The 23,934-nt window shown below is 52.1% G+C and overlaps 1 protein-coding gene across 11 annotated transcripts in view; it reads right to left on the reverse strand.

Annotated features, from left to right (window-relative positions):
• Nucleotides 1-23,934, reverse strand: part of TFEB (transcription factor EB) — a 62,774-nt gene that overhangs the window by 22,115 nt on the left and 16,725 nt on the right. For 2 of the 11 annotated variants that reach the window (XM_034648148.1, XM_034648147.1), the window contains exon 2: nucleotides 496-549. The exons of 3 other annotated variants lie outside the window; for them this stretch is intronic. Coding sequence is in view for 2 of the 8 variants with exons in the window: in XM_034648139.1 (XP_034504030.1) it covers nucleotides 4,200-4,240 (41 nt within the window). In the remaining 6 variants the exon portion in view is untranslated. Of the gene's footprint in view, nucleotides 1-495; nucleotides 550-3,737; nucleotides 3,930-4,199; nucleotides 4,358-23,934 lie in introns of those variants that run through there. 6 more of the 11 variants (XM_034648139.1, XM_034648140.1, XM_034648143.1 and 3 more) reach the window with 4 other exon arrangements.

The following is a 23,934-nucleotide window of genomic DNA, read 5'->3' on the forward strand; positions in this document are numbered from 1 at the left end:
CCCCCCCCATTTCAGAGAGGGAACAACTGAGGCGCAAAAGAGGCTGACACTTTGCCTAAGGTCACACAGCTGGTAACATGGGACCTGGGGCGCCCGGTCAGGAGTCCGCACACCCAACCTCCTCCCGCCCAGGCTCCCGAGCACAGGGAGCAGGGCAGCGGGGTAGGTGCCTCTGGGGAGTCTGTCTGGAAAGGGCCTGAAGACGCAGGAGATGGCGAGCACATTCGTGGAGGGGCCCCGGGGAAGGCAGGGCAGGGGGGCAGGATGCCAGCCGCACTCAGCTTTTGTCCTTCCAGAACTATTGCCCCTTCACTCCCTGCTTCCCCTCAGCCTCCCAGGTCTGCCTCCCTACAGCTTTCTGACCGCCATGTGCCATCCCCTCACACACACCCCTCGGCTGCAGCTGAGCTCTCTGTAAGACACTGGGCTTTAGTGGAATGCTCATAGGCTCAGGACACTGACAGACCAGAGCTCAAGTCTGGCTTTGCCACTTACCAGCCGTGTGACCCGGGACAGGAACTTAGTCTCTCAGAGCCTCAGTTTCCCCATCTGTAAAACAGGATGGTGATAATGCCACCTCCCTCAGAGTAGGTGAAGGGATCAAGGCGCTGCAGTGTGAGACACTCCGGGCATCTAGGGGGTGGCCCCTGAGTGTTAGCTCCCTGGCTGGGTGAACAGCGTCAGTCTGGCCAGAGTTTAGATGGCTCAGGGCCTTTTAAGCGCTCACCACTCAAAGCAGGATCCCCAGGCCTCACATTCCCTGGGAGCTGGTTAGAAAGGCAAGCTCTCAGGACAGCCCAGGCCTACTGAGTCAGAACCTGCATCTTAACATGGCATTCTGGGAGATCTGTGGGAGCATCAAAGTCACTCGCAGCCTTCTGCAGGCTTGGTCACCTGGTTTGAAGCATGAAAATGGGTGACGGGTGGAAAAAGGCAATGGGGAGGTGCAGGCCCCCGGTGGGGAGAAACACCTGAAGGGACGGCAGGGCTCTTTCGGGCCCCACAGGGAACCTGAACAAACAGCCCTGGTTCTCAGGCCCAGAAGCCGAGGCGGAGACAGGACCACTCAGTGCTCGCCCCAGGGGCTAGCGCCCCGGCCTGTGCAGGAGGGGGAACGGTCCGGGTCTGTGGAAACTCATCCGACTACCAGCGGAAGAGCAACCCGGACAGGCTGCGTGAGACATGCCCACTCACACACCCACAGCATCTCCTTGCACACACGCGCACCCTTACCATCACAACCACACGGCCCCGGGGGGAGCAGTGTGCGTCTGCACGCACGTGTTGCAAGCTCCACAGGAGGCAGGGGGTGTGCTGAAGCCCCCTGCAGCGGGCCTAGGAGACCACCCTTTCCTCCCACTGCTTTACCCTTGCTCGCACCTGCCTCAACCCCAAATCCATCGGAGCCATGAGAAACCCAAGTCCTGCTCACCTGAGGTCAACAAGGACCCACATTTTCATTGGTCACCTGCAGTGTGCCTGCTGACCTCCCCCCCATGCATGAAACCTCCCATCCCAGGTGGCTGGGGAAGTGAATAGCAGGGTGAAGCTCTGATCTCAGGGTCCCCCCCACCCCGAGGCCACAACATCCCATGGAGTCTGTGCCCACGTCCGACGCACACACTCACACAAAACAACAGCCAAACGCCCCCCCTCTCCGACCACACTGCTTCAGGAGGAACAGGGAACGCTGCGCGCCCTACCCACAGATGGGGGACAGCTCTCACCTCTACACCTCCGTGTCTGGTTCAGAAACACACACACCACTGACCTCTCTCACCACCGCAGACTGTGCACTGCCAGGGGCCCCCAGGTTCATGCGGGCTCCAAAGAAACCCTTAAATGTGGGGCCAGAACCTCAAGCAGGCCTAGGATGCCCAAGAAAGAACCATAGATTGGGGGTCAGTTGGGACTGCTGCAGGGTATGTGATGTCATGGGTTCTGGAAAGGCCCTTGGCCCCAAAATATCTCCCCTCTGGGTCCGGAAATCCCTCCCAACCCTCTAAGAGTTGCTGCTGGTAGAGGCTGCCCCGTGAAGCCCTTGTAGCTCACAGCTCTGGAGAGGGGGACAGTTAGCTGCAGGGTGGTGAAAGACGGGCGGGGGAGGGTGCAGGGAGACAGTGGCGCCAAAAGCAGACAGACCATCATCTCACCCGGGTGCCCTGCCTGCGGGCTCTGAGCTCCCACCGGGAGGGGGCACTCTGTTCCCCAACACCAGGAGGCTGGCTCCCTAGAAGCTAGCACCTCTCGGACAGGGAGGCCAGGGAGGCCAGGGAGGGGGTCCAGCAAGGGGAAGGACATGAAGGCCCCTGCCCCACCCACGCCAGAGGAAATCAAGTCCCATCCCAAAGGCAAAGCGCTGGTGGCCAGGAGTGGGGGGGAGGCCTGAGATAAGAGAGGTGGGGGACAGGAGTGGGTGGGAGGCCTAAGAGAAGAGAGGTGGGGGACAGGAGTGGGTGGGAGGCCTGAGAGAAGAGAGGTGGGGGACAGGAGTGGGTGGGAGGCCTGAGAGAAGAGAGGTGGGGGACAGGAGGGGAATTAACCAGGTTCCAAAATAGCACAGCTGGTTCTGCCTCGCTTCACCCTGTGCAATGTCTGGCAGCTTCTGCTTTCAGTCTGACTCACGCCCGGTGGGGGCAGGACAGGGCGGCCAGCGGCGCAGACAGAGGCCGCAGGACAGCCTGTGTGCGCTCACTACACATGGGTCCTTCTCCCCCCCGCCACCACCACCCCCCGCCACCTGGCCTTCTGGGGACATCAGTAGCGGCACAAAATCAGGGGTTCCTTTGCCTGGGTCCTGTCCGAGGGCCTCCCCAGTGCTGGCCACTGCCTCAGACCCCAAACTCAAGCTTCGTTTCTGTCCTGCCCAGGTACATTCCGGTGGGCACCTCGACCCCTTCTCCATCTGGGAAGCCAGAGGACAACTGGCCTGACAGCCAACCTCTCCCCAGGCAGGAGCAATGGCCTCCACAGCATGGCCCACCTACAGAGTGAGTGTGCTGCTGCACCTGCCCCACCCCCACCGCACGCACAGCTAGGACAGGAACACCAGGCTTACTCTCCAAATTCGCACCGCAGCTGGCCCACCTCTGGCTTCTGTCCTTACACACAACAAGCACCATTCCCTGAACCAGCCAGAGAGAGGAAGCAAGCGCCCTAGATTTTGTGCATGTTGGGCTGGGGGAGGAGCCCGTCACTCTGCTCTCCCCCTTCCGTGATCTCCCACCCACCGTGTCCTGCTGCCTCCCCAGGTCCCCCCCACACAAGCCCCAGAGAGGGGAGATGTGGGCAGCCGCCTGTACCTGCCTCATACCTCCTCCCTGGACCAAAGTCGCTTCAGCTCCAACCTGAGCCACCAACGGAAAGGCTCATCATATAGTCCACCTCTTGGTCCCACGTAAACTGTGTCCGTCCTCCTCCCAACCCTCATACCAGCATGCCAGCGCCAAGAGCACAGCAACCCTTCTATCCAAGGGGAGCAGGTGCACGGTAGATGGGGAGAGAATGTCACAGATCATGAGGTTGGCCCGCAAGGACAAACTCCTGCCGCCCACCCTGGCACAGGCGCCGTGGACCAAACCCGGAGGGGAAACGCTGTGGGCAGCAGCTAGAGAGAGAAGTCAAAGAGACAAGGATCTGGCCTGCCTGCCTGTGGCCTGATGCACCCACCACCAGGCCCAGCACCTGCCCCACGCTCCCCAGCTGCCCTCCCCGCACTCCCACACCTAAGGCCTTACCTACACACCACTTCCCACTCTTAGCTCTTCCCATGCCCTCAGCCCCATAAGGCTTGAGACTGCACTGTGAGTCTGCGGGGAGGGAGCAGAAGTCAGCGGGGAGGAGGCCCCTCTCCAGGAAGCAGGCGCCGGGCACAGCCTTCACCAGGGACACAGAAGGATGCCCTTGAATAAAGCCACCTCCCCCCAACATTGCCCCGCAAATTGCATCCTGTTCCTCATAGAGACGCGGAGGGAGGGCACTTGAAGGCAACCACGTGGCAGCCATGGGGCTAGTGGCCCCAGGAGGGGAAGAGGCAGGGGCATTGAGAGAAAGGAAAAGGAAGTCAGCAAAACCGCTACAATCACAGTCTCAGGATGCTAGGGCCGGGAGGGGACTAGAAGGTGGCTCCCGGCTATGTGCTACCCGGCACATCCGTCCCGCCCTCTCGGAGAGGACGTCACACAGAGAAGTCCACTTGCCTCGGATGGGGCCTGGAAATGGCTGCCGGTGTCTGGCACATGGGAAGGACCTCATGTGCGCTGGGTCCCTCTCCTCTGCTGGGAGCGCCTGGAGGGATCCTAACCGCTTCCTCTTATTATCCATGGCAACGGGCACATAGCAGGAACTCCTTAAGTATCTGTTGGACACAATGAATGTGGTGCTGGTGACTGGCTCCCGGGCGAAGGGTCTGCCCAGGGAGGCAGGGACAGGCGGCTTCATGGGCATGGAGAGAAGGGAGCTGTGGAAACAGGGCTCGGCAAGACGCATGCTCCGAGGGACAGGCCGGACTGCCCGGCCTGGGCTCAGTGAGTGCAGCTGAGGCCGTCAAGGCCCCGGCCACACCCGCTGCCAGCTGCCCGCACCTGCCTCCTCCACTTGGAGCCAGAGCCAGCGGAGGCAACATCCCGCCTTTCCCCAGCAGCCCTGAGCCATGGGCCGAGGGGAGCTACGGAATAAACACGCGGTTCCCTCACCCCACCCCGTCACTGGGCCACCCTAAAGCAGGTTCCACGGGGGTTCCCAGGGAGCCTGACCCTCAGGAACCACCGCAGACACCCACTCCCGAACGCACGTTGTCTTGCCTTCCTTATCTTCCCCGTCTCCCTTATCCTGTCCCACGGCCGCTCTCCTCCCCGGTAAACTACCTGCCCTCGCATCCCCGTCTCGGCCAGTGGGCCCGGACCAGGCAGTCGGGACCTGAGACCCAGCCCCGAACTCTAAAGCTTAGAAAGAAAGGCCCAGGAAAAGGGCCAGCATTAGAAGGGGGCTGGCCATCCCGCGGAGAAGCTGCGAGGTGGGTGCGTACGAACCCAGTCGCTGGGGGAGACCGAGGGCAACGGCCCAGTGCATGCCTAGAACTTTCCCACCTGTTAGAGGTAAGACCGCCCTCCGAAGCAGAGCTGGCAAGATGGACAGGACGAGCCAGGATCACACTTCACGTGGCGAAGAAGCCTCAATGGCAACATGAGGTTACCGGCGGCAAATGCCAAGAGGACTAGAGACCCAGCAGTGCCTCCCGACCCCAGGCTGCATCGAGGCACGAACTCTAGAGCGCCTGCATGTCAGAACCTTAGCACGCCCGTTCATTCCACGGCACGGCTGCTACGCTCCACGCGAGGGACCAGGCACTGAGGACACCAAGGGAGGCCACTTGAGTCCACACTAAGAACATATGCTTCAAAGCAGGTGGAGCTGAACATTCCAGATGCGTCGCTTATTGTCTGTGTGTCCTTTGGCAACTCACTTCACTTCCCGGGCTCTTAGTATCCTCATGTGTAAGATACAGAAAACGGCCACCTTGGAGAATTTCTGTAAGGATTCACTGCAAAGCACCTAACAGAGGTGCTCAGTAAATATCTGACAAACGGATGGACACATGTGTGCCTGGATGGCTGTAATGGAGGGACGCACACATGGGTAGGGAGATACGGATGTGTGAAAGGAGACAGGAAAGACACAATAGTGGTCTGCAGTCTGATTCCCATCTGCATCCATATCCTTTCTGCTACATTTAATAACAAGAACACGAAGGCCCATCCCCCTCTAACGTATCTGTTAGAGAAATCTGTGTCTCCATTTATCAGACTGACAAATGGAAAGGAGGACCCTCCTCAGGAGCCTTAGCCACCCTCCGGGGGCAGGTCATTCTCTGAAGGGCGCAGGGAGCTCTGTTAGAAGAGGGGGCATCCCCCCGGCTCAGTCTTCATCACACCAGGCCGCTGTGAGGTCCCACCAGGCCCACAGCCCGCTCCTCAAAGGCCCAACTCCACCCAACCCTTACCTCAGGGAAGGCGGGTCAGGGGCCAGGGAGAGGGAGGGGAAACCAGACAAAGCCGGGCAGGGGAAGCAGGCCAGGATGGCGGCCAGAGGAAGCCAAGAACAGAGTACGACCATGTGGGAGGGGGTGAGCAGGAATCAGACAGAAGGGGCTGAAGAGCAGAGAGAAGGGTTTATTGTCTTTGGAGAAACAGAGAAAGAAAACAGCCCTGAGAGAACAAGGGAGTGGAAACAAAATGGACTAAGCAACAAAGAAAAGTCATTCCCTGCTCCGTCATCCCCAATGGCACCCCACTGTCCTCCAGACAAAGTCCGCCAAACTCCCTACCAGGCCTCAAGGCATCCAGAATGCCCTCCCTACACAGCCCTGGGCTGAGCTGAGGAGGCCTCCTCACTTCTCCCCAACACAGTCTGGGCCTCCAGCTGCTCCCTTGCCCCATCCCCCTTCCACAGAATGTCCAAGCCCCACTCATGTCTAGAAGCCCGTGGATGTGGACGTGTCCCCTCAGATGGAGATGTGTTGGTTGGTTGGTGGGAACAGCATAAACGCAGAAAGATGAGCCCCAGCAGAGAGGGGAGGGAGACAAGGCTCCAGGGTAGAGTGGGAAGGGAGCTGGCTTCAGTGTCCCCTTCCAGTTTCTCTCTCCTCCACCTGTCCCCACGGCCCAGCCCTGGCCTTGCACAATCTTGTGGTCACTGCAGAATGCCCTGTCCTTTTTAAGAGGGCTGAGGTGGCACCAAAGGAGGGGACCAGGCCCCATGCCCAGGACGACAGGGGACAAGGAGGGTGGGCTGAGAAATGGGAGGAGTTTCAGCTCTGCTCAGCCCCAGGGATCGGGGCTCGTGGGGAAGAGGCGAGCCCAGAAAGTGAGAAATGGGACAGACCCCATAAGAGCGGTGTCTGGGCCCCTGCCATCTTGCCCTGAGGGGCACGGGCATGAGGCAGAAGCGGGACCCCCTCATAGCCTAGAGCCAGGCTGCCCCTCTGCAGGCCGCCTGGCATCAGAGGTCCCTTTAGGCTGGGAAACCTGAGGAGATGGGGCAGCTCAGGACGGACTCTCAGAATAGAAGCAACTGGAAGCCTTGGCACTCTGCCTCCAGGGGCATCTAGATTGGGAAAGGGGGGCTTCCCTACCAGTCTGTGGAGCAGAGGAAAAGTGCAAGGGTCCAGTCCCCAGCCCTCACCACACCTCATCTCTATATTCCTGTGCCCTTGCAAGACGCACAGGAGATATACAGTGCAGGTGGAGCAGGGAAACTGAGGCACAGAGCTGCCTTCCAGCTCTGGAGACCTGCTCTGCTCGCTCAGCCCCCTACATCATCCTTGAAAATTAACTACCACAGTTTTCACAAGCACATGGAGATTCCAGACCCTAACGTTCCTAGGCCCCCTTCCACTCTGGGAACATACGCTTTCCAGAAGTGGTGTGCCACAGTTCCAAAGTTGGGCTGTGAAAAGAAGAAGGCCTGCCTTTTCCTGAACCCTGACGTGGAAGTAAGCGGTACAGAGAGCCAGACTCTGGTCCCAAGGCTGCCTGGGCTCAACCCCGAGCTCTATCACTTGGTAGCTGTGTGACCTTGGGCAAGTCACTGATGCCTCTCAATGCCACGGTTTCCCAATATGAATGGGGGGATAATGCTCCCTGCTCTCGTCCCTCACACTTGAGAACAGAAACAAACGTATTCATTTGGTTCCTCAAGTAGCTGAATGGTCCCGGCCCCTCCACTTAGGATACGCTCACCACCCTGATCATGGGTCCTTCTTCCTCCCCACCAGGGGCCCAACGGCTCAGGGCCCTGGCAGGGGTGCTGAGGAACTGAGGAGCCACTGCTGTTGAGAGAGCTGGTGTCAGGCCCATGGCGGGCACAGAGCCCAGGCGTACAATGGGGCTGTGTGTACACCCGGCGTTACCCTGGAGCAGAGCTGGGCAGGCCGGCATCTGGGGTCAGGCCAGGAATTCACTTCCCTGGAGAGGGCCTCCCCCCCTCCCAGGCTATGCAGCCCCACTGGGGGGTGGGTAGGGAAGCAGGCACCACCCACTCCCTCAATGAGCCCAGGCAGTGGAATGGGGACGTGCTCAGTGCCGGGCACTGGGGAATTAGGGAGTCCTGGATCCAGCTGCCCCACTGGGCTGCTCACTTGTGAGGCATTTTGGACCCATTATGTAATGTGGGGCCGTGACCTCCGCTGTGGGCAGAGGGAAGGTAGGCTGCAGGGCCAGGAGAAGGTACAAGAAAAGTCTGCTATGACCCTCTCCCCAGAAAGAGAACCTCAATCCCAATCCCCTATCCCCCACCCCACCCCGATCTTGCTGGGGCCCTGGGCTGCGCACCAAGGCCCTGGGTGACCCAGGGGAGAGAAGCCGGCTCACTCCCCAGGGGAATGAGTCACCACAGGCTGCAGCTGGGATGGCAGGGACCGTGGGCAGGTGGAGGCCCTCCTCTCCCCTCCCTGGCAGGTCTTCTCAAGCTGGAAAACCACTGGGCTGGTATGGGGTAATGATCACATCCCAGCCCCCCCCACCCAGGCTACTTCCTCTGGCTTAGGGGATTACCTAATGCCCGGAATTGAGGCCTAGTTACCCTCCTGGTCCCCACACACTCCTATAGCTGCAGGTACGGCTGAACCCCTGAAACCCCCCTGAGACAGGTGTCAGACTGCAGATCCAGGCGGACCCCTGCCCCTGAGGCAGGGGGAGGGGAAGCATGGGCGTCTGGCAGCGGGGGAGGGGTAAGGAAGCCAGGCCACCCAATACCTCAGGTTGTGGCCAAAATGCAGAGACCGAAGGGCTCCTTTGCATGAAATCACCTTCCATTCTCCTCAGAGCCCTGGCAGCTCCCGGCAACAGGAGATAACTGCCCTCACTCCCTCCTCCCTCGCTGCCTCCATTCACACACCCCCTCACACCCAGGCATTAACGACACAAATATGTGCCCTATGGGCGGCCGCCCACACTCCCAGAAGGTCACACACAAAAGTCACCGTGGCAGCTGCAACCCAGAGGACACAGTCAGATGCCCACCCTTCCTCTCACACCCACAGGCCCCCACGTCCCCAGCCGAGCCCCAGCTCCAGCACATCATAGCCTGGGGGCCCTAGTCAGAGCACTGCGGCACCCAACTTTCACCTCCGGAGAACTTGAAGGGGCTCCTGCCTGGGGAGAGGAAGAGGACCTTCCTTCGGTCGCCAGGCCTACTTCGCGGAGCTGTGTGCGTGTGCGTGTGCGTGCGTGTGCGTGTGCAACCTGCCCTGAAACAGAGGGACCTTCTGAAGCTGAGCCCATCACCCTCATTTCACAAATGGTCAAACTGGGGCTCCGACTGAGTCAGTGTCTTTGTTCACGTTTATGAGCACAGCTGAGCCTGGACCCGAGGGCTGGGGCAGCTGCGGGCTGGTCCACGGAGCAGGGGACACGGAGCAAGGGCAAGAAGGAAGAGGAAGGGGGAGGGGAGGGTCTGCCCCCAGAGGACCGGCACCGTTTTTCTGGGCTACGGCACTGGTACCACGTCATTCATCCTGAAGTATTTCCTGAGCACCTGCTGTGTGCCAGGGCTCGGGCCCTTCTGCCCCATCTCTGCTTCTGGGATTCAGGGTTGTCTTCAAGGTACCCCTGTCCTGCAGGCAGCCAGGCCAGGGCAGCGCTCAAACCTTGCCCCAGGGAAAAGCAGCCCCCTCCATGCCCCCGCGCCCCGGGGGGAGCCCCAGCACTCTCTGGGCGCCAGTGCCCACAGCACAGCGGAACCCCCCTACACAGGTCACCTTCAAGATTCAATGCCCCTCAGATGACAACGAGGCGCCTGGGAAGTCACCCACCAGAGATCCCAGGACTGTTTCTAGCAGCAGAACCCTGTTTTCAGACCAAATGCACCTAGAACCTTGCTATGTAAACTGGGAGAATGAAGCGGCCCTGTGGGGGTGGGGGAGGGCCTGACCCCTGTCCTCCAGCTAGGGGCCTCCCCACCCCCTGAGGTCAAACAGTCCGCGAATCTCTCCCTGGGGTTTGGAGGACGAGTCTCAAAACCAGCTTTCTCTGTCTCTTTGCTGCGTCACAGAAGCCCAGGGGAAGCCAGTGATGTGTGCAGACCACACAGCTGAGGGAAAGCAGGACCACAGCCCCCCCTCTCCAAGCCTCCAGGCCAAGGTCTCCTCCCTGACTCCCCAGACAAAGGGCCACAGCAGCGCACCCCACCCCACACACAGTCTCACAGGTTCGGCTCCCACCTGGGCCCCGCAAGAATTCTATGGCCTATTATCATCTCTGTCTTGTAGAGAAAGAAATGGATGTCCACAAAGGTTAAGCGACTCATTCAGCCCGGGAGGCTTAAAGCCCACGCGCCAACCCACCTCTCTGCTCTCCACCCCTTACTGCAGCCCTACAGAAATCGCCATCACCGTGCCCGGGTTCCACCCCGCCCTCTGAGCCCCAACCCTAGCCTCACCTCACTCAGAAAAGCTGAGAAGCCTCCTACCCAACTCACTCCGACATCCAAAGAAGGTCCACAGAGCTTCTCGTCTGTAATGGTAACAGCCACCAAGTAACACACTCTCATACAGCACTCACTATTCAGCACCTCACACCTTCTTATCTTCATCCTCAGAACACTAGACTCCCATCCTTATCCCACAGATAAGGAAACTGAGGCACAAAGAGGTTGATGACACTTGCCCAGATCACCCAGCTAGGAAGGAGCAAAGCCAGGATTGGACCCCCAGCAGCAAAGCCCGCACCCCTACCCACTGAGCTGCACTCCTCCCCCATAACGTCTGCTGGCTCCTCCTTTGGTGGGGGCTACAACAAGGGCCCGAGCTGGGGACGTCCCTCTCTCCTCTGAGGCCCCTCTCTGCAGGGGGTCAGAAGCCAACTGAAACCTCCGAGAACAGTGGGCCTGGGAAAGCCTACCTGATGAACACTCACCCCCTGCCCCAGCCACAGAAGCTGGAGCCGGAAGGATGAGACAGTGGGAGAGCTGTCAAGACCCAAGCGCAAATTGGACACCAACTGCGTGCCCGGCTGCAAGTCGTGACAGGTGCGGGGGTACAAGACTCTGTCCTTGCTCTCCTGCCAGTGGCTCCAGGCCCTAGCAAAGCCCAAAGGGGTCGCCCCTGCCACCCCTACCCCCTTCAGTACGAGCTACACCAGATGTTGGCAACACTTAGAAACAGGGCTAAAAATAGACTCCATAATGAGTCAGTGCTAAGAATAACTCGGGCAAACAGCCCTCCGGGAGAGGACACTCTGCCAGGGAGACACCATCTTCTCCTGCCTCCCAGCCCAGTCTGGCCCATCTCCCGGCCTTTCCTGCAGAGCCCACCACAGTCCACACAGAACCTCGGGGGTCTATACCCCAACTGCTGGGCTGACAGAGACATGGGCACGCTCATACCCCCTCCCACCCCACAGGCCAGGTGGCCAGCCGCCCTAGGTAAATGGTGGGGGGTATCGAGGAGCAGGCAGGGCTGGAGAAGGCAGCCAGCTCAAGGCAGGACTGTGTAGAGGCCCTGAGATGCTTGACCTTCTTTCTCCAACTTGAACACCAACTCCCCCGCAGGAAAGGACACGGTGCCCCAGCTCCCGCCCCTCCTGGCTCACCTGCCAAACGGGTCCCAGAGTCAGCCAGACCAGCCCATCTCATAAGTGATGGGGGTTGGGGGAGCTGGGACCCCAGACAGACAGCAGCACCATAAAGGGCAGACAGCAAGTGTGGGGGCCAAGACGGAATTTAGGAGTGCAAACATGCTAGATCCCACGGCCGGGGGTCTCCCTTCCCTCGTTGCCCCCCAGAAATGATAAGAATAGTTAGACTCGTAGGCATCTGTACATGAATTGAAAACGAACAGAGTAGATTCCAACATGGGTCAGAGCCGAACCTCTGAATATTCAACTCCAGGTGATAAACCAGGTGAGGAGTTTCCGACACAGCTGAGGAGACTGGGACTCAAAAAACCCAATTAACTTGCTACGGCCCCGCAGCTAGGATGCAGCCTAATATTGCTATCCATTGGCTGGGCAAGTAGCTGCCCAGAGCCTGTGTGCCGGGCACAGTCCCATCTCCCATCAATGAATGCCCAGAGGGAATAGGACACCCTCTAATCCTGCTGGCAGCCAGAGGGAAGGGGCCAGAAAAAGGTGAGGAGCCTTCAGAAAAGGAGCAGCACTACATACAACATTTCTCTGAGAAGAATGGAGGAGGAAGGAGGGCAAAGAGGGGATGTCCTGGACAGATCACTGGCCATGAAGTCAGGAGCCCTGGGATCTAGTGACAGCTTTATCAGAGATAACTGCATGATCTGAGGAAATCATTTCCTAGGAATCACTCCAGGTCTGTTCCTCCATCTGGAAAATGGACCTTTGAACACCAAGCCTTTGAGATACCCTACAGTATATCACAGCCACATATTGGAGGTACACAATGAATATCAGCATATCAAAGGCTCTGACAAGTCCTGCAGCAAAGAAAACCATTTGGGGTTTTTTTCTTCTTTTTAAAAATATTTTATTTAAATTCAATTAATTAACATATAGTGTATTATTAGTTTCAGAGGTAGAGTTCAGTGATTCATCAGTTCCGCAGAACACCCAGTGCTCATTACATCATGTGTCCTCCTTAATGCCCATCACCCAATTACCCCAACCCACCACCCACCCTGCTCCAGCAACCCTCAGTTTGTTCCCTATGGCTAAGAGTCTCTTATGGTTTGTCTCCCTCTCTGATTTCATCTTATTTTATTTTTCCCTCCCTTCCCCTATGATCCTCTGTTTTGTTTCTTAAATTCCACATATAAGTGAAATCGTATGGTAATTGTCTTTCTCTGATTGACTTATTTCTCTTCCATTTTGCTTTTTTTGACTCCCCCTCTCCCATACCTGCCTGACCACCAAACCCTTCCACAGAACACATCTCGGGAAACCCTGGAGTAGAAATGGGGTCCCCTGGAGTAGATTTGGGGTCACCAATTCAAATGCCTATAAAGGCCAGCAGAAAACTTGAAAGCTTGAAGCAGGCCCAAACAAAATGCATCAGGACTTTGCAGTTAGCGCCAAGCCCCTCAAAATTCCTAGCGGCCCTGGGGGTTCAGGTCTCCCTCACAACCTACTCAGGGTTTTCATCCTGACTGATCCTCAACAATCCTGTTGAAAGGGGCAAGCGAAGGGAAGCGAAACATGTCACTTGGGCATGTTGATTATTTTGAATTAAAGTTACTTTAGAGACAGCAGGTACAAGAAGGACAGTCCACCCCTCCTTTGTGCCCCTGAGAGCAGGAAATAAATCTCCCACCTGAAAGGTACCCTCCCTGTACCAAGAGGCAGAGAGACACCCTTATCACCAGAAAGAGGGAATTCAGGACCCAGAAGGCTGTATAAACAAACCTTGTTATTTCTTTATTAATTAGCTACCCCAAGCCCAAACCCCTTTGTTTTCTCAATTCTTCACAAATGTATTGTTTCTTTGTCTAAATGGTATAAAGGCTGCCTGCCTGGTCACTTCTTGGAGCCTCAGATTTTGGGGACTCCGGTACATACAAAATTAAATTTGTTTTTCTCCTGTTAATCTAGTTTATGTCAATTTAATTATTAGGCCAGCCAAAGAACCTAGAAGGGAAGAAGGAAAAAGTTTTCCTCCCCTACAGTTTTGGTGTCCAACAAGGGGCTCTTCGCTGGCTGGACAGTGCTCACTCTGGAAGCAGCTGAGAGATTCTGGGACCTCTAGCAAGAGCTAGCAGAAGGCAAAAATTCTGGGGCACCTGGGTGGCTCAGTCATTAAGTGTCTGATCCTGGCGTTCTGGGATGGAGCCCCACATCAGGCTCCCCTGCTGGGAGCCTGCTTCTTCCTCTCCCACTCCCCCTGCTGTGTTCCCTCTCTCGCTAGCTGTCTCTCTCTCTGTCAAATAAATAAATGAAATCTTTAAAAAAAAAAAAAAAGAAGGCAAAAATTCTTAACCACGTGGGTCCCCCAGATCTCTGCCTGCTGGTTCTGGTGAAAGCAAGAGTAGCAAGTCCTTTTCTTTTCTAAATTTAGATTGGGCAGAGAAAATATTTTGTCAACTAGTTCCCTTGGGTATAGGGACTCTAGTAAAAATGTGTTATAAGTTATTTTGTTTTCTATTGATTGTCTGACAACCAGAGATCGTCACTGTTTTCTTCTGTCTCTGTCTTTTGTGTCATTTGTCATATGGAGGAGAACCGGAGGTCTCCTTTCCTTTCATCTTATTCTGTGTTGTGAGAGCTTGGCTTTGTGATCAGTGAGATATTCTCTCTGGTCTTCACCAGCATGAAGGCACACGTCCCACCATGTTTGATGGCCAGCTGAATAGACTGGGATTCCAAGACACCAAGCCACAAGCAGCATTCTCATTGTCCGACAATGCCAACTCTCAGAGGAATCTGTCGTAAGAGGGTCCCAATCCAACAAAGGCCTTTGTCGTCTCAACCTGCATTATCTTGGTAGTACTGGAGAAGTCTCATTCCAGTAGCTCCCACTGCGGGTCACGAATTAGCAGGTCTGTAACTGGAGACATCTAATGTTCTCATGAAAGACCACAGAGACGCCATGTTTACTACACCATTATTACCACCTATGACGACAAAGGTCTTTGCTTTCTTAGACTGGGGTGAACTTCCTGGATCTTGTAAGGGCTGAATCTTTTGCACCCTCTTTAGGAACCCCACTTAGGTCCACAGTTAAGCCATTAAAAGGCTTACTGGTTTGAGTCGCTATTAAGATTAATATAAGATCCTCTTTATCAATGAGTATGGATTCTTTGACTTGAACAAACTTTTATATTTTCACACACACACACAAACTGAGAGCGCTCATTCTAAATACTTGCCTTATTGGTACCTATGGAAAGATCAAATGAGAAAGACGACACAGAGGCATAGGGTGGCTAGCCTGAAGGACTTTTTCAACCAGATGAAATTACAAAGCCCGTTTTGCTTCCACTTTGAGAGGACCCTACCAAATTTAAAGAAGAGTTAGAAAGACGAGTGGTCACTCATAACCCCGCTCACAGGGACCTCGACTGGCTGCCAAGGACCATTCTTCCCACCCCGTGATTATACTATAGTTATCAGACAAGCCAGACGGCCTCCTGGGAAAAGCACCCCTCCCCCTCTTCACCAAGATAACAGTTGACTGGACTTTCTCCCAGGCCCTCCTACAAATGATCAGGCAATGCATCATCTGGAGGCCAATGTTCAGTAACAGGAACAAGAATAGAGCCCCCCGCTCCCCGCAAGGTGAGCGGTCCAAGAAGGCCTTTGTTAAAAGCTTTAGACAGACTGGTAGACGCACTGTTTTAAAGCTGGAATCTCTAGGATGTAGAAATTTTCCCATTTCAGTTGGAAATCTCCCTGATAGAAACAAATTTAGTTGGATGGGTAGGTCAGCCCCTTGTTATTCAGGCCACAATCCAGTCCTCGGGGAACTGGAAACAAATGTCTTTGTCTTGCAAATCTCTACAAAGCCAGAAATGTGGCTCCGGACACACTTTGAATCCCACCTCTCTTCACTAATCCCCCGAACCTCACTTACTCATCTCCGTATGCTCACAGATATTGTAAAAGATCAGGACATTGGAAACAGAATTACCCTGCACTTAAGAAAGAGTGGGAAAAATGTAAATAAGAATTACTCTAGACCTCTGATAAGAGGCAAACATACCCAAAACTCCTTGGAAAAGACTTAGATACTTTTTCTGTGCCTTTGTGATACAGATTTTCTGCTCGCATCCTCTCTAGGACCTAAGAGCCATTCTTTGAAATGCAAACTTTAGGGAGAAGTTTTTCATCAGGCGGAGAAAAAAAAAAGGAAAAATTTGAAAATTGGGCTAATGCAAAATCTTGTAGTCTTGCCCACAGATGTCCTTTTAAAAAAGCTTTAGCCAACTGAGTGGGTAAACTTAACTTGTTCCAACTGCCGGAAACACAATTCGGATGCAACTGTTCTATAAACTTGGGAGTTTTGTATTACTGCACCTGACTCCCAACTAAAACTGTAGAACAATGGCTACAAAGTCTCTGTTTGTGTCCCTCTATATATTTACATGTGTCTATGTGCACGCTCTAAATATACGGTATTTTTCTACCTCCAGATGGTATTGCCAAAATTAATCTGTAAAAGGGCTCTAATGAGTTGGGGAAACAAGCACTTGGAAGGACAGGGAATACTAAAACTCAGAAATAGGAAAACTAAGCCAATTTTTTAAGTTCACACTGATCTGGGATAATCTTTGGGAATGAAAAGCTTGTTGAAGCTTGTTGGTTTAATTAAAATAGATGTGCCTTCAGAGTTCTGAGCATTAGTTATGATGCAAACATACAACTTTTACTCCACCGTGGTTTACTGGTCAAGTAAGTTTACGTTTTCCATTACAAAATTTGTCGGCGGGGAAAAATACCTTGGGATGATGTCTGATTTTGTCTAACGTCTCATGCAGTTTTTGTGGGTAATCTAAAAGTAATAATGTTTAAAACAGGTAATTTAGATAGCTGAATGGGATAAGAATGTTTACGTAAGCTTTTTTTTAATAACTTTTTTTACATACACTTTTCAACAATAATTGTGTTTTATACTATGTCTACTTTAAAAAGTTTCCCAAATCTTTTGATAACTCCCACCACTAATTCTGCTAAGTTAAATAATAGAAATTCATTGAATATCAATATCATTTCCAAGTAAAATATTGAACATTAATTACTGAACATAAGTTTACCAAATTTTGTCTTCCTATTACAGAGGAACTAAAGATACTTTGGTCTGTTAAACATATCTTGACAACATTAAAAGATTGTACTATTAAAAAAGGCACATGCTTCTAGAAATTATAAAATATATTTATAAATTTGCCAATTTATAGACTGCTGCAGTAACATACAGTTCACCATTGTATACTTGTTAGTTTTCACTAAAAGTTAAAATGTTTAAGGGTTAAACATTTTAATTAATATATGTAATCACTACTAGAAATAGTAAGGGAAACAACTCTATGCAAAAAACGTAGGGTGTGGTTATTTTGGTTAGGAAAGGTTATGAGGTATGAAGATACTTTTAAAAAACAGTTAAAGAAAAGGAGAGAGTGAGAGAATTTTACCTTGTGTGACCTATGTGGCTAAAATCAAATTGTTACTAGAAGGGTTCTAAAAACTAAGCTTTAATATCAATAGTTTGGCTATTATAAAACTAAAACTGGTAATAGGACAAAGTTTTCTTGGACTATTGGTCTGCTCTGATAAGAGGTTATAAAACGTTTTTTGGTTTTTTTTTAGCCTTCCCCCCCCCCCACCTTCTTTTTAACCTTTTAAATTTGTCTTTATTATCAGGCCTTTGATTACCTAAGAAAACTAAGTCTTCTCAATATGAAAAGAGCTAAGTTTTGCTCACAACTATAGAACCTTCTATATTTGCCTTTAAAATCTTTTATTGTCATGTTGGTTAAATAGATAATTAAGTATTGTTTCATTATGCTCTATGATCTTCTTAGCACGCATTCAAGTCTTTTTAATATTGTTCGACAAACTTTCCCCAAATCAAATTCTAAATAAAGTCCTTTTGACCTTAAACTAACTTTGGGATTTTCTAGAGGGGCTCTGGAATATCTAAAACGATTTGTTCTTTCTCTTCTTTTTTACAATAAACAAAAACAATAACAAAACTTAAAATGTGGTGGGAGGGAATTTTAAACTAATTAGACCTATTTGTTATGTTAAATCATATGGGAAACACTGTCAAAGAAAGCTAATATTAAGTCTTCTTTATCATGTATTTGTATAGGTCTATGTTGTAAGTGTTCCAGAAACTGTGTGAAAGTCCTAGAAATCTGAAATATCTTAATACAATCTTATCACTTGTAATTCTAGTTATTATCATAAAATGTATGTCACAGAAATAATCAATTATCCTTGTCAATAACATTATAATGAGCGCTAATCAGATCTTTCACCGTAGGCATTTTTAAGTGTTTTGTCAGTTTTGTAAGTTCTTGTCTTACTCTGACACTTTTACAAAAGTGTTTCATCTTCAGAAAGAGTCACTGAAAGGCCTCCGACAAGTACTCTAGAATGTGGGTTTCTGGTAACTTGCAGATCATAACACTGAACTGGGCAAAAACTGGCAGAACTCTAAGGGAAAACTGGATTCATAAAACTGTTAACAAAAGGTCAATACCGGGGCGCCTGGGTGGCACAGCGGTTAAGCGTCTGCCTTCGGCTCCGGGCGCGATCCCGGCGTTATGGGATCGAGCCCCACATCAGGCTCCTCCGCTATGAGCCTGCTTTTTCCTCTCCCACTCCCCCTGCTTGTGTTCCCTCTCTCGCTGGCTGTCTCTATCTCTGTCAAATAAATAAATAAAATCTTTTAAAAAAAAAAAAAAAAAGGTCAATACCAACAAAACTTAATTACATGAAACTGAATTACCTGATAAAGATGATTACGATTATTATGACTTTTTATTTAAAACATTGTTGGATCTTGGGGCACCTGGGTGGCACAGCGGTTAAGTGTCTGCCTTTGGCTCAGGGCGTGATCCCGGCATTATGGGATCGAGCCCCACATCAGGCTCTTCCGCTATGAGCCTGCTTCTTCCTCTCCCACTCCCCCTGCTTGTGTTCCCTCTCTCACTGGCTGTCTCTATCTCTGTCGAATAAATAAATAAAAATCTTTTAAAAAAATAAAATAAATAAAACATTGTTGGATCTTTAATATTTCATTTTTTCCAGATTTAAAAAAAAATCTTTTTTCTCTTAAAAAAACCATGACTTACAGCAATTTAGTAAATTATACCTTTGTCGATAGAATTGAAACATTGACCTTTTTCTCCCTACCTGACGCCTCCAGAATTTGAAAACTCTTAGTGAGTATTCTTATTTTCACAACAATATAGTTATTTACACAAGTTCAATAAATACCTGTTCTCCCAATAACAGGACACAACTGGAAACGTTGGCTATATTACCAAGGCTTTGACTGGAATGTAATATTTGAGGGAGACGTGCATCGACTCAGATATGACCAGACAGCTTTAAGGAACTAAAGTTGATTCTGTGGAGCCAATAAAGCCCCTTGGAGAAATCAGCCTGGTACCCTGCTTACAGGCTTCCCAGCAGCCTCACCAGGTGAGCAAGGAAAGTTACTTCCCGGCAGGCACAGAAACCTCAGGATATTTGGGGGACTTTGAGAAAAGAGGAATTAACCTAAATCTAGAGTGATTGCAGGTAAAGCCTGATGACACGTCCTTCGCTCAGCTTCCTCTCCTCGAGAGGTTTTTAAAAGTCCAATCTGAGATTCCTTAGGAAAAGTTCCAACAAAGCAGATGAAAATATTCTCTATAGTCTGCTGCAAGTTCTTGCTGCATTTATAAATAGTAAGTTAAGTTTATTCAAACTAAACCCATTTTGCAAACAAATTAGTCTTACTTTGATGACCTTTGGTAGTCATGGGGGTAACTGTAGAGAAAAAAAATTGTTTCGATGAAAAATTATAGTACATCCTTTTGGATATCAGATTCTAGTGCTGTTAGCTCTCAGTGAAGTTTCCTTTTCTACCTGTTTCCTCCAGTACTTGGCTACAACTCTCCAAACTAATGCTCCCAATGTTCTCCTGCTCTTCACGTAGAATCGCTAAGAATAAAAGCTGCCCTTTTCCCTGAAGCCTCACACCGTGTGAACAACTTGAGGGAACCTTCAGAGAAATCACCACGACCGCTCATGCAGAGGCAATCCTGTTGTGTGGGCCACTCAGAAAAGATCACCAGAGACATTCAAACTGCCAACCACGAAGATCTGGCAGATTGCCCCTGTCTGCCCTCACTCCATCTGAAGATGCTTTGAGCCTGACATCTCGAAACCTTCTCAGCCAGCTGCCTTCAGAACTCAGAAACTGGGATCGTAGTCCGCTCTGGTCACTCACCTTTGGTTTGCTTTTCTTTCCATAAAAATGCCTTATTCAATACTGATTTCTCACACGACAGAGGCCTCACTTTAGGATGCCCAGGCGCATCCCGTCTGCTAAAATGAAACACAACTGCTTAACTGAACTGACCTCTTTTCAAGATTAATTCAATGAAATAATGGAGCACTCCACCAGCTCAGCTTCTAGACTTCAGGTAAAACTGAAGGGGACGAGACACGCCACCCCAAATACACTTGGGCATGTTGATTATTTTGAATTAAAGTTACTTAAGAGACAGCAGGTACAAGAAGGACAGTCCGCCCCTCCTTTGTGCCCCTGAGAGCAGGAAATAAATCTCCCACCTGAAAGGTACCCTCCCTGTACCAGGAGGCAGAGAGACACCCTTATCACCAGAAAGAGGGAATTCAGGACCCAGAAGGCTGTATAAACAACCCTTGTTACTTCTTTACTAATTAGCTACCCCAAGCCCAAACCCCTTTCTGTTGTCAATTCTTCACAAATGTATTGTTTCTTTGTCCGAATGGCATAAAAGCTGCCTGCTTTGGTCACTTCTTGGAGCTTCATATCTTTGGGGATCTTGTACGTACAAAATTAAATTTGTTTTTCTTCTGTCCATCTGACTTACGTCAGTTTAATTATTAGGCCAGCCAAAGAACCTAGAAGGGAAGAAGGAAAAAGTTTTCCTCCCCTACATGAGGAAGGGGTCAGCAGCAGACAGCTAGCCCAGGTCACCCAGCAGGTTACTGCCGCACGCAGGAGATGATGAGGCAGATCGTACTTACTGGGCCCTTATTATGGGCAGCAGGTCACCTGCATTATCTCCTGTAATTCTTACAAGAACCCTTGAGGAAAGCACTGATGTTATCCCATCTCTCAGAGCAAGAAACTGGGGGTCAAAGAGATTCGGTCACTTGTGTCCAAGGTCACACAGCTAGTCAGAGGTACTGTCCAGATTTCAACCCTGGCAACCTGAATCCAGAACTCACAGCCTCAGCCCAGTTCTGCCACTCACTAGGCTAGGTCCCCTTGGGGGAAAGACTTCACCATTCTGGGCCTCAGTTTGCTCATCTATAAAACCGGATAATAAAAGACCTGTATATTAGGCTATTGTGAAGATTAAATTTGCAAATGCACAAAAGCACTTAACCCAGTGCCCGGAAACAGATGCTCAGTATATGAGACCTATCATTAGATACCATATTCTACTGTGGGAGCTCACACCTGAGCCTCTGGGCTCTGGGCACAGCAGGCTAGAAGCCACCCATGGCTTCCTGGAAATTGGCCTCCGCCGGTCAGTCCCCGAGCACTGCTCCTCCACCTGGCAACACTTCCAAGCTGGGGCTCCTAGGGTGCCCCTTGTAGGGGAGGACTCTGGAAACGGGGGTTCCCAGACCCAGGTTTGACCTGGGTCTCATCCTCTGAGGCCCCTGAAAGGCCACCTCCCCCTCAGAGCCAGGGATAGTCCCAGCTCACCATGGGTCACAGGCCTCTCCCCACTATTGCCCCACAGCCCCAGGTCATGGGGTGGGGAGGCGGGGGCTCTCCGGCCAGGCAGCTGATGTGCTCATGACCTTTCCCAGCTCACTCAGCTTTAGAGATGACAATGACTATCCACCCAGAACCCTCCACACTTCCTACAGCCAGTTCATCCATATTAGGTCACAAGACTAGCATCACCAACCGGAAGGCCGACTGCTCAGGGGTTAGTATGCCCACTTTACAGATGAAGAAGCTGAGGCCCCAACTGGCCCTGGGCAGAGATCTAAGTAGTAGAAAGGCTTCTGGCCCCCGGACCAGGGCTCATGGCTGATCCAGGTTCTAGGCCAGACTCACTGAGGCCAGCTGGGGCAGTAGAGGGCAGAATGCTCAGTAGGCCCCCAAGGCCCAGGGCAGGGGAGGAAACGGCTAAGGCACAGGCCCGGGGTCTTACTAAGCCACTGTAGATCCTGCAAGTCTTGGGGACGGGAGCAGCATCGGTAATCCTGAGTCTTCCTCCACCCCACCCCAGCCAGAGAAGGTGGGCACAGTCCTTGCTCAGTGCCCTGGGATGACCCCCACCCGGTCCTCTGCTCTAGCTAGCATGGACACTTCTGGCCAGGCCTGGCCCTGCAGCCCACTGACAGGGAGCCCCCACCTCCCAAGATGGCTCTCTAGCTCCAGACCCCGAGTCAACCATTCGCCGTGGGCACTGTCACCCCCACACTGCCCCTACCCAATGTATGTCATCACCCAGAAAGCCTTCCCTCGCCACCTCACCCTCTGCTGACCCCCCACAGGGCCCACTCACCCACATACACCATGCTAAGAATTGGGCCCAGAATTCCCAGTCTGGCCCCCAGCATGTGATGCTGGGTCTTGCACTCAGTAGGTGTTCCATAAACGTTGCCCAAGAGGGAGATAATCTCTAAGGAAGTGACCCAAATATCTTGACCATGATCTACAGAAAAATATTTGGCCCAGTACACACACACACACACATACACACAGCACACATAGACACACTTATGAACCTGAAACAGAAAAGCTGCACAAAACAACACTTGGCCAATAGCATGCAATACACTGGCTGTTCTCTCTATATCTTCTTTTTCATTGGAAAAAAAAACAAAAAACAAAACCGTTCATTGAGACCCACTAAGTTGATTTCATGGCCAGAAATTAGGGTCCCATTAGTGGCCTTGATCCGCAGTTCAAATTAGAGCCCTCTAGGGAGATCTGTGTGGCCCAAACTCCCCGCCCAGGACATGACCTTCTGTACAACAGGTGCCTAATAAAGGCATCCATTCATCAGACACTCACTCTGGGCCAGGCCTGTGCTAAGCACCTTGGTATGGTATCTCAGTTTATCCTCACCGTCACCCTAAGAGGTAGGGACTCTTACTACCCTGGTTTTGCACATGAGGAAACTGAGTCCCAGCGTCACACAGTACATGGCTCAGGCAGAATTCAAAGCGAGATCTGTCTGAATCTGGGGCCCCATTCATAACTCCTGCACCATACCGCGCCCCCAGCTCAGGGTCTCCAGCCCCTCTCTTGACTCCACACACTGGCAGGAAGCTCACTCCAACTCCAATCACGAAAAAGCCATTCCCTCTGTTCACTTCACTCTATGTTAGTTGGCTACTTAATGGAGACTGGCCCGAGGCCCTCTCACCTTCACAGCGGGCCCTGCTCCCTCCTACCAACCCGCCTCCTCCAGATAAACCCAGGAAAGGGGCTGGGATGGGCGGCGGGTCCATTTCAGGGCTCCGGTGGACCATTCTGCGGTTCCTCCCCCTGATACACTGCCCTGAGGCAAGTCACTCACCCCTTCTCTGCCTCCACATCCCCGGCTATGAAATGGGGTAATGACAGCACCCACCCCAAGGGGGGACTCTTGAGGGTTCAAGGGGCTGATGCAGGTCAAGCCCTTGGCACAGTACCTGAAAGGAAGTAAGGCCTGGGAATGTGAGCGCTTCTTATTATCATCCCCAGTGCCCACTCAAAGCCCCGCCATCAAAAATAGTCACACGAACAGCGGGCAGTTTTTTGCTGTTCGCAAACATGCTTACGCACCATGGAAAGGTTCACCTGTGCAGAGCGCTGACATACTGTGTGGCAAGAGTGGCCCTGAGCGCTCTGCGTGAATTAAGCCTTTTAAGCCCCTGAATGAACCCACACAGTTTACAGATGAGGACACTGAGGCACCAAGAGGCTAAGTGACTCACCAGGATCACTTAGCTGCGGAGTAACAGGGCTAGGATTCGAGCCCAGGGGCACCAGTAGAGTATCTGCTCCCAGTTCCCGAGGCAAGGAGGTACGTACTGTGGCTTGGCTGGTGCCAGGCTACGCACATCGTTACCTCCTCACCAGAACCTCTAAACAAGCCTGGAGATGTGGAGACCGGGCAGGGGGTGCTGCGGTCACCTGCGTGGCATAGCTCCTCAGAAGTGGGGCAGGAGCCGGTGCCTCTGACTCCTGATTTCCCTCGCTTTCCACCATCCCCGTCCCCTGCCCCCCACAATCCTGGCCAGGGACCCCTCCTTTGTG

The sequence above is a fragment of the Ailuropoda melanoleuca genome, chromosome 19 (genome assembly GCF_002007445.2).
Source record: "Ailuropoda melanoleuca isolate Jingjing chromosome 19, ASM200744v2, whole genome shotgun sequence".
Classification (NCBI taxonomy): domain Eukaryota; kingdom Metazoa; phylum Chordata; class Mammalia; order Carnivora; family Ursidae; genus Ailuropoda; species Ailuropoda melanoleuca.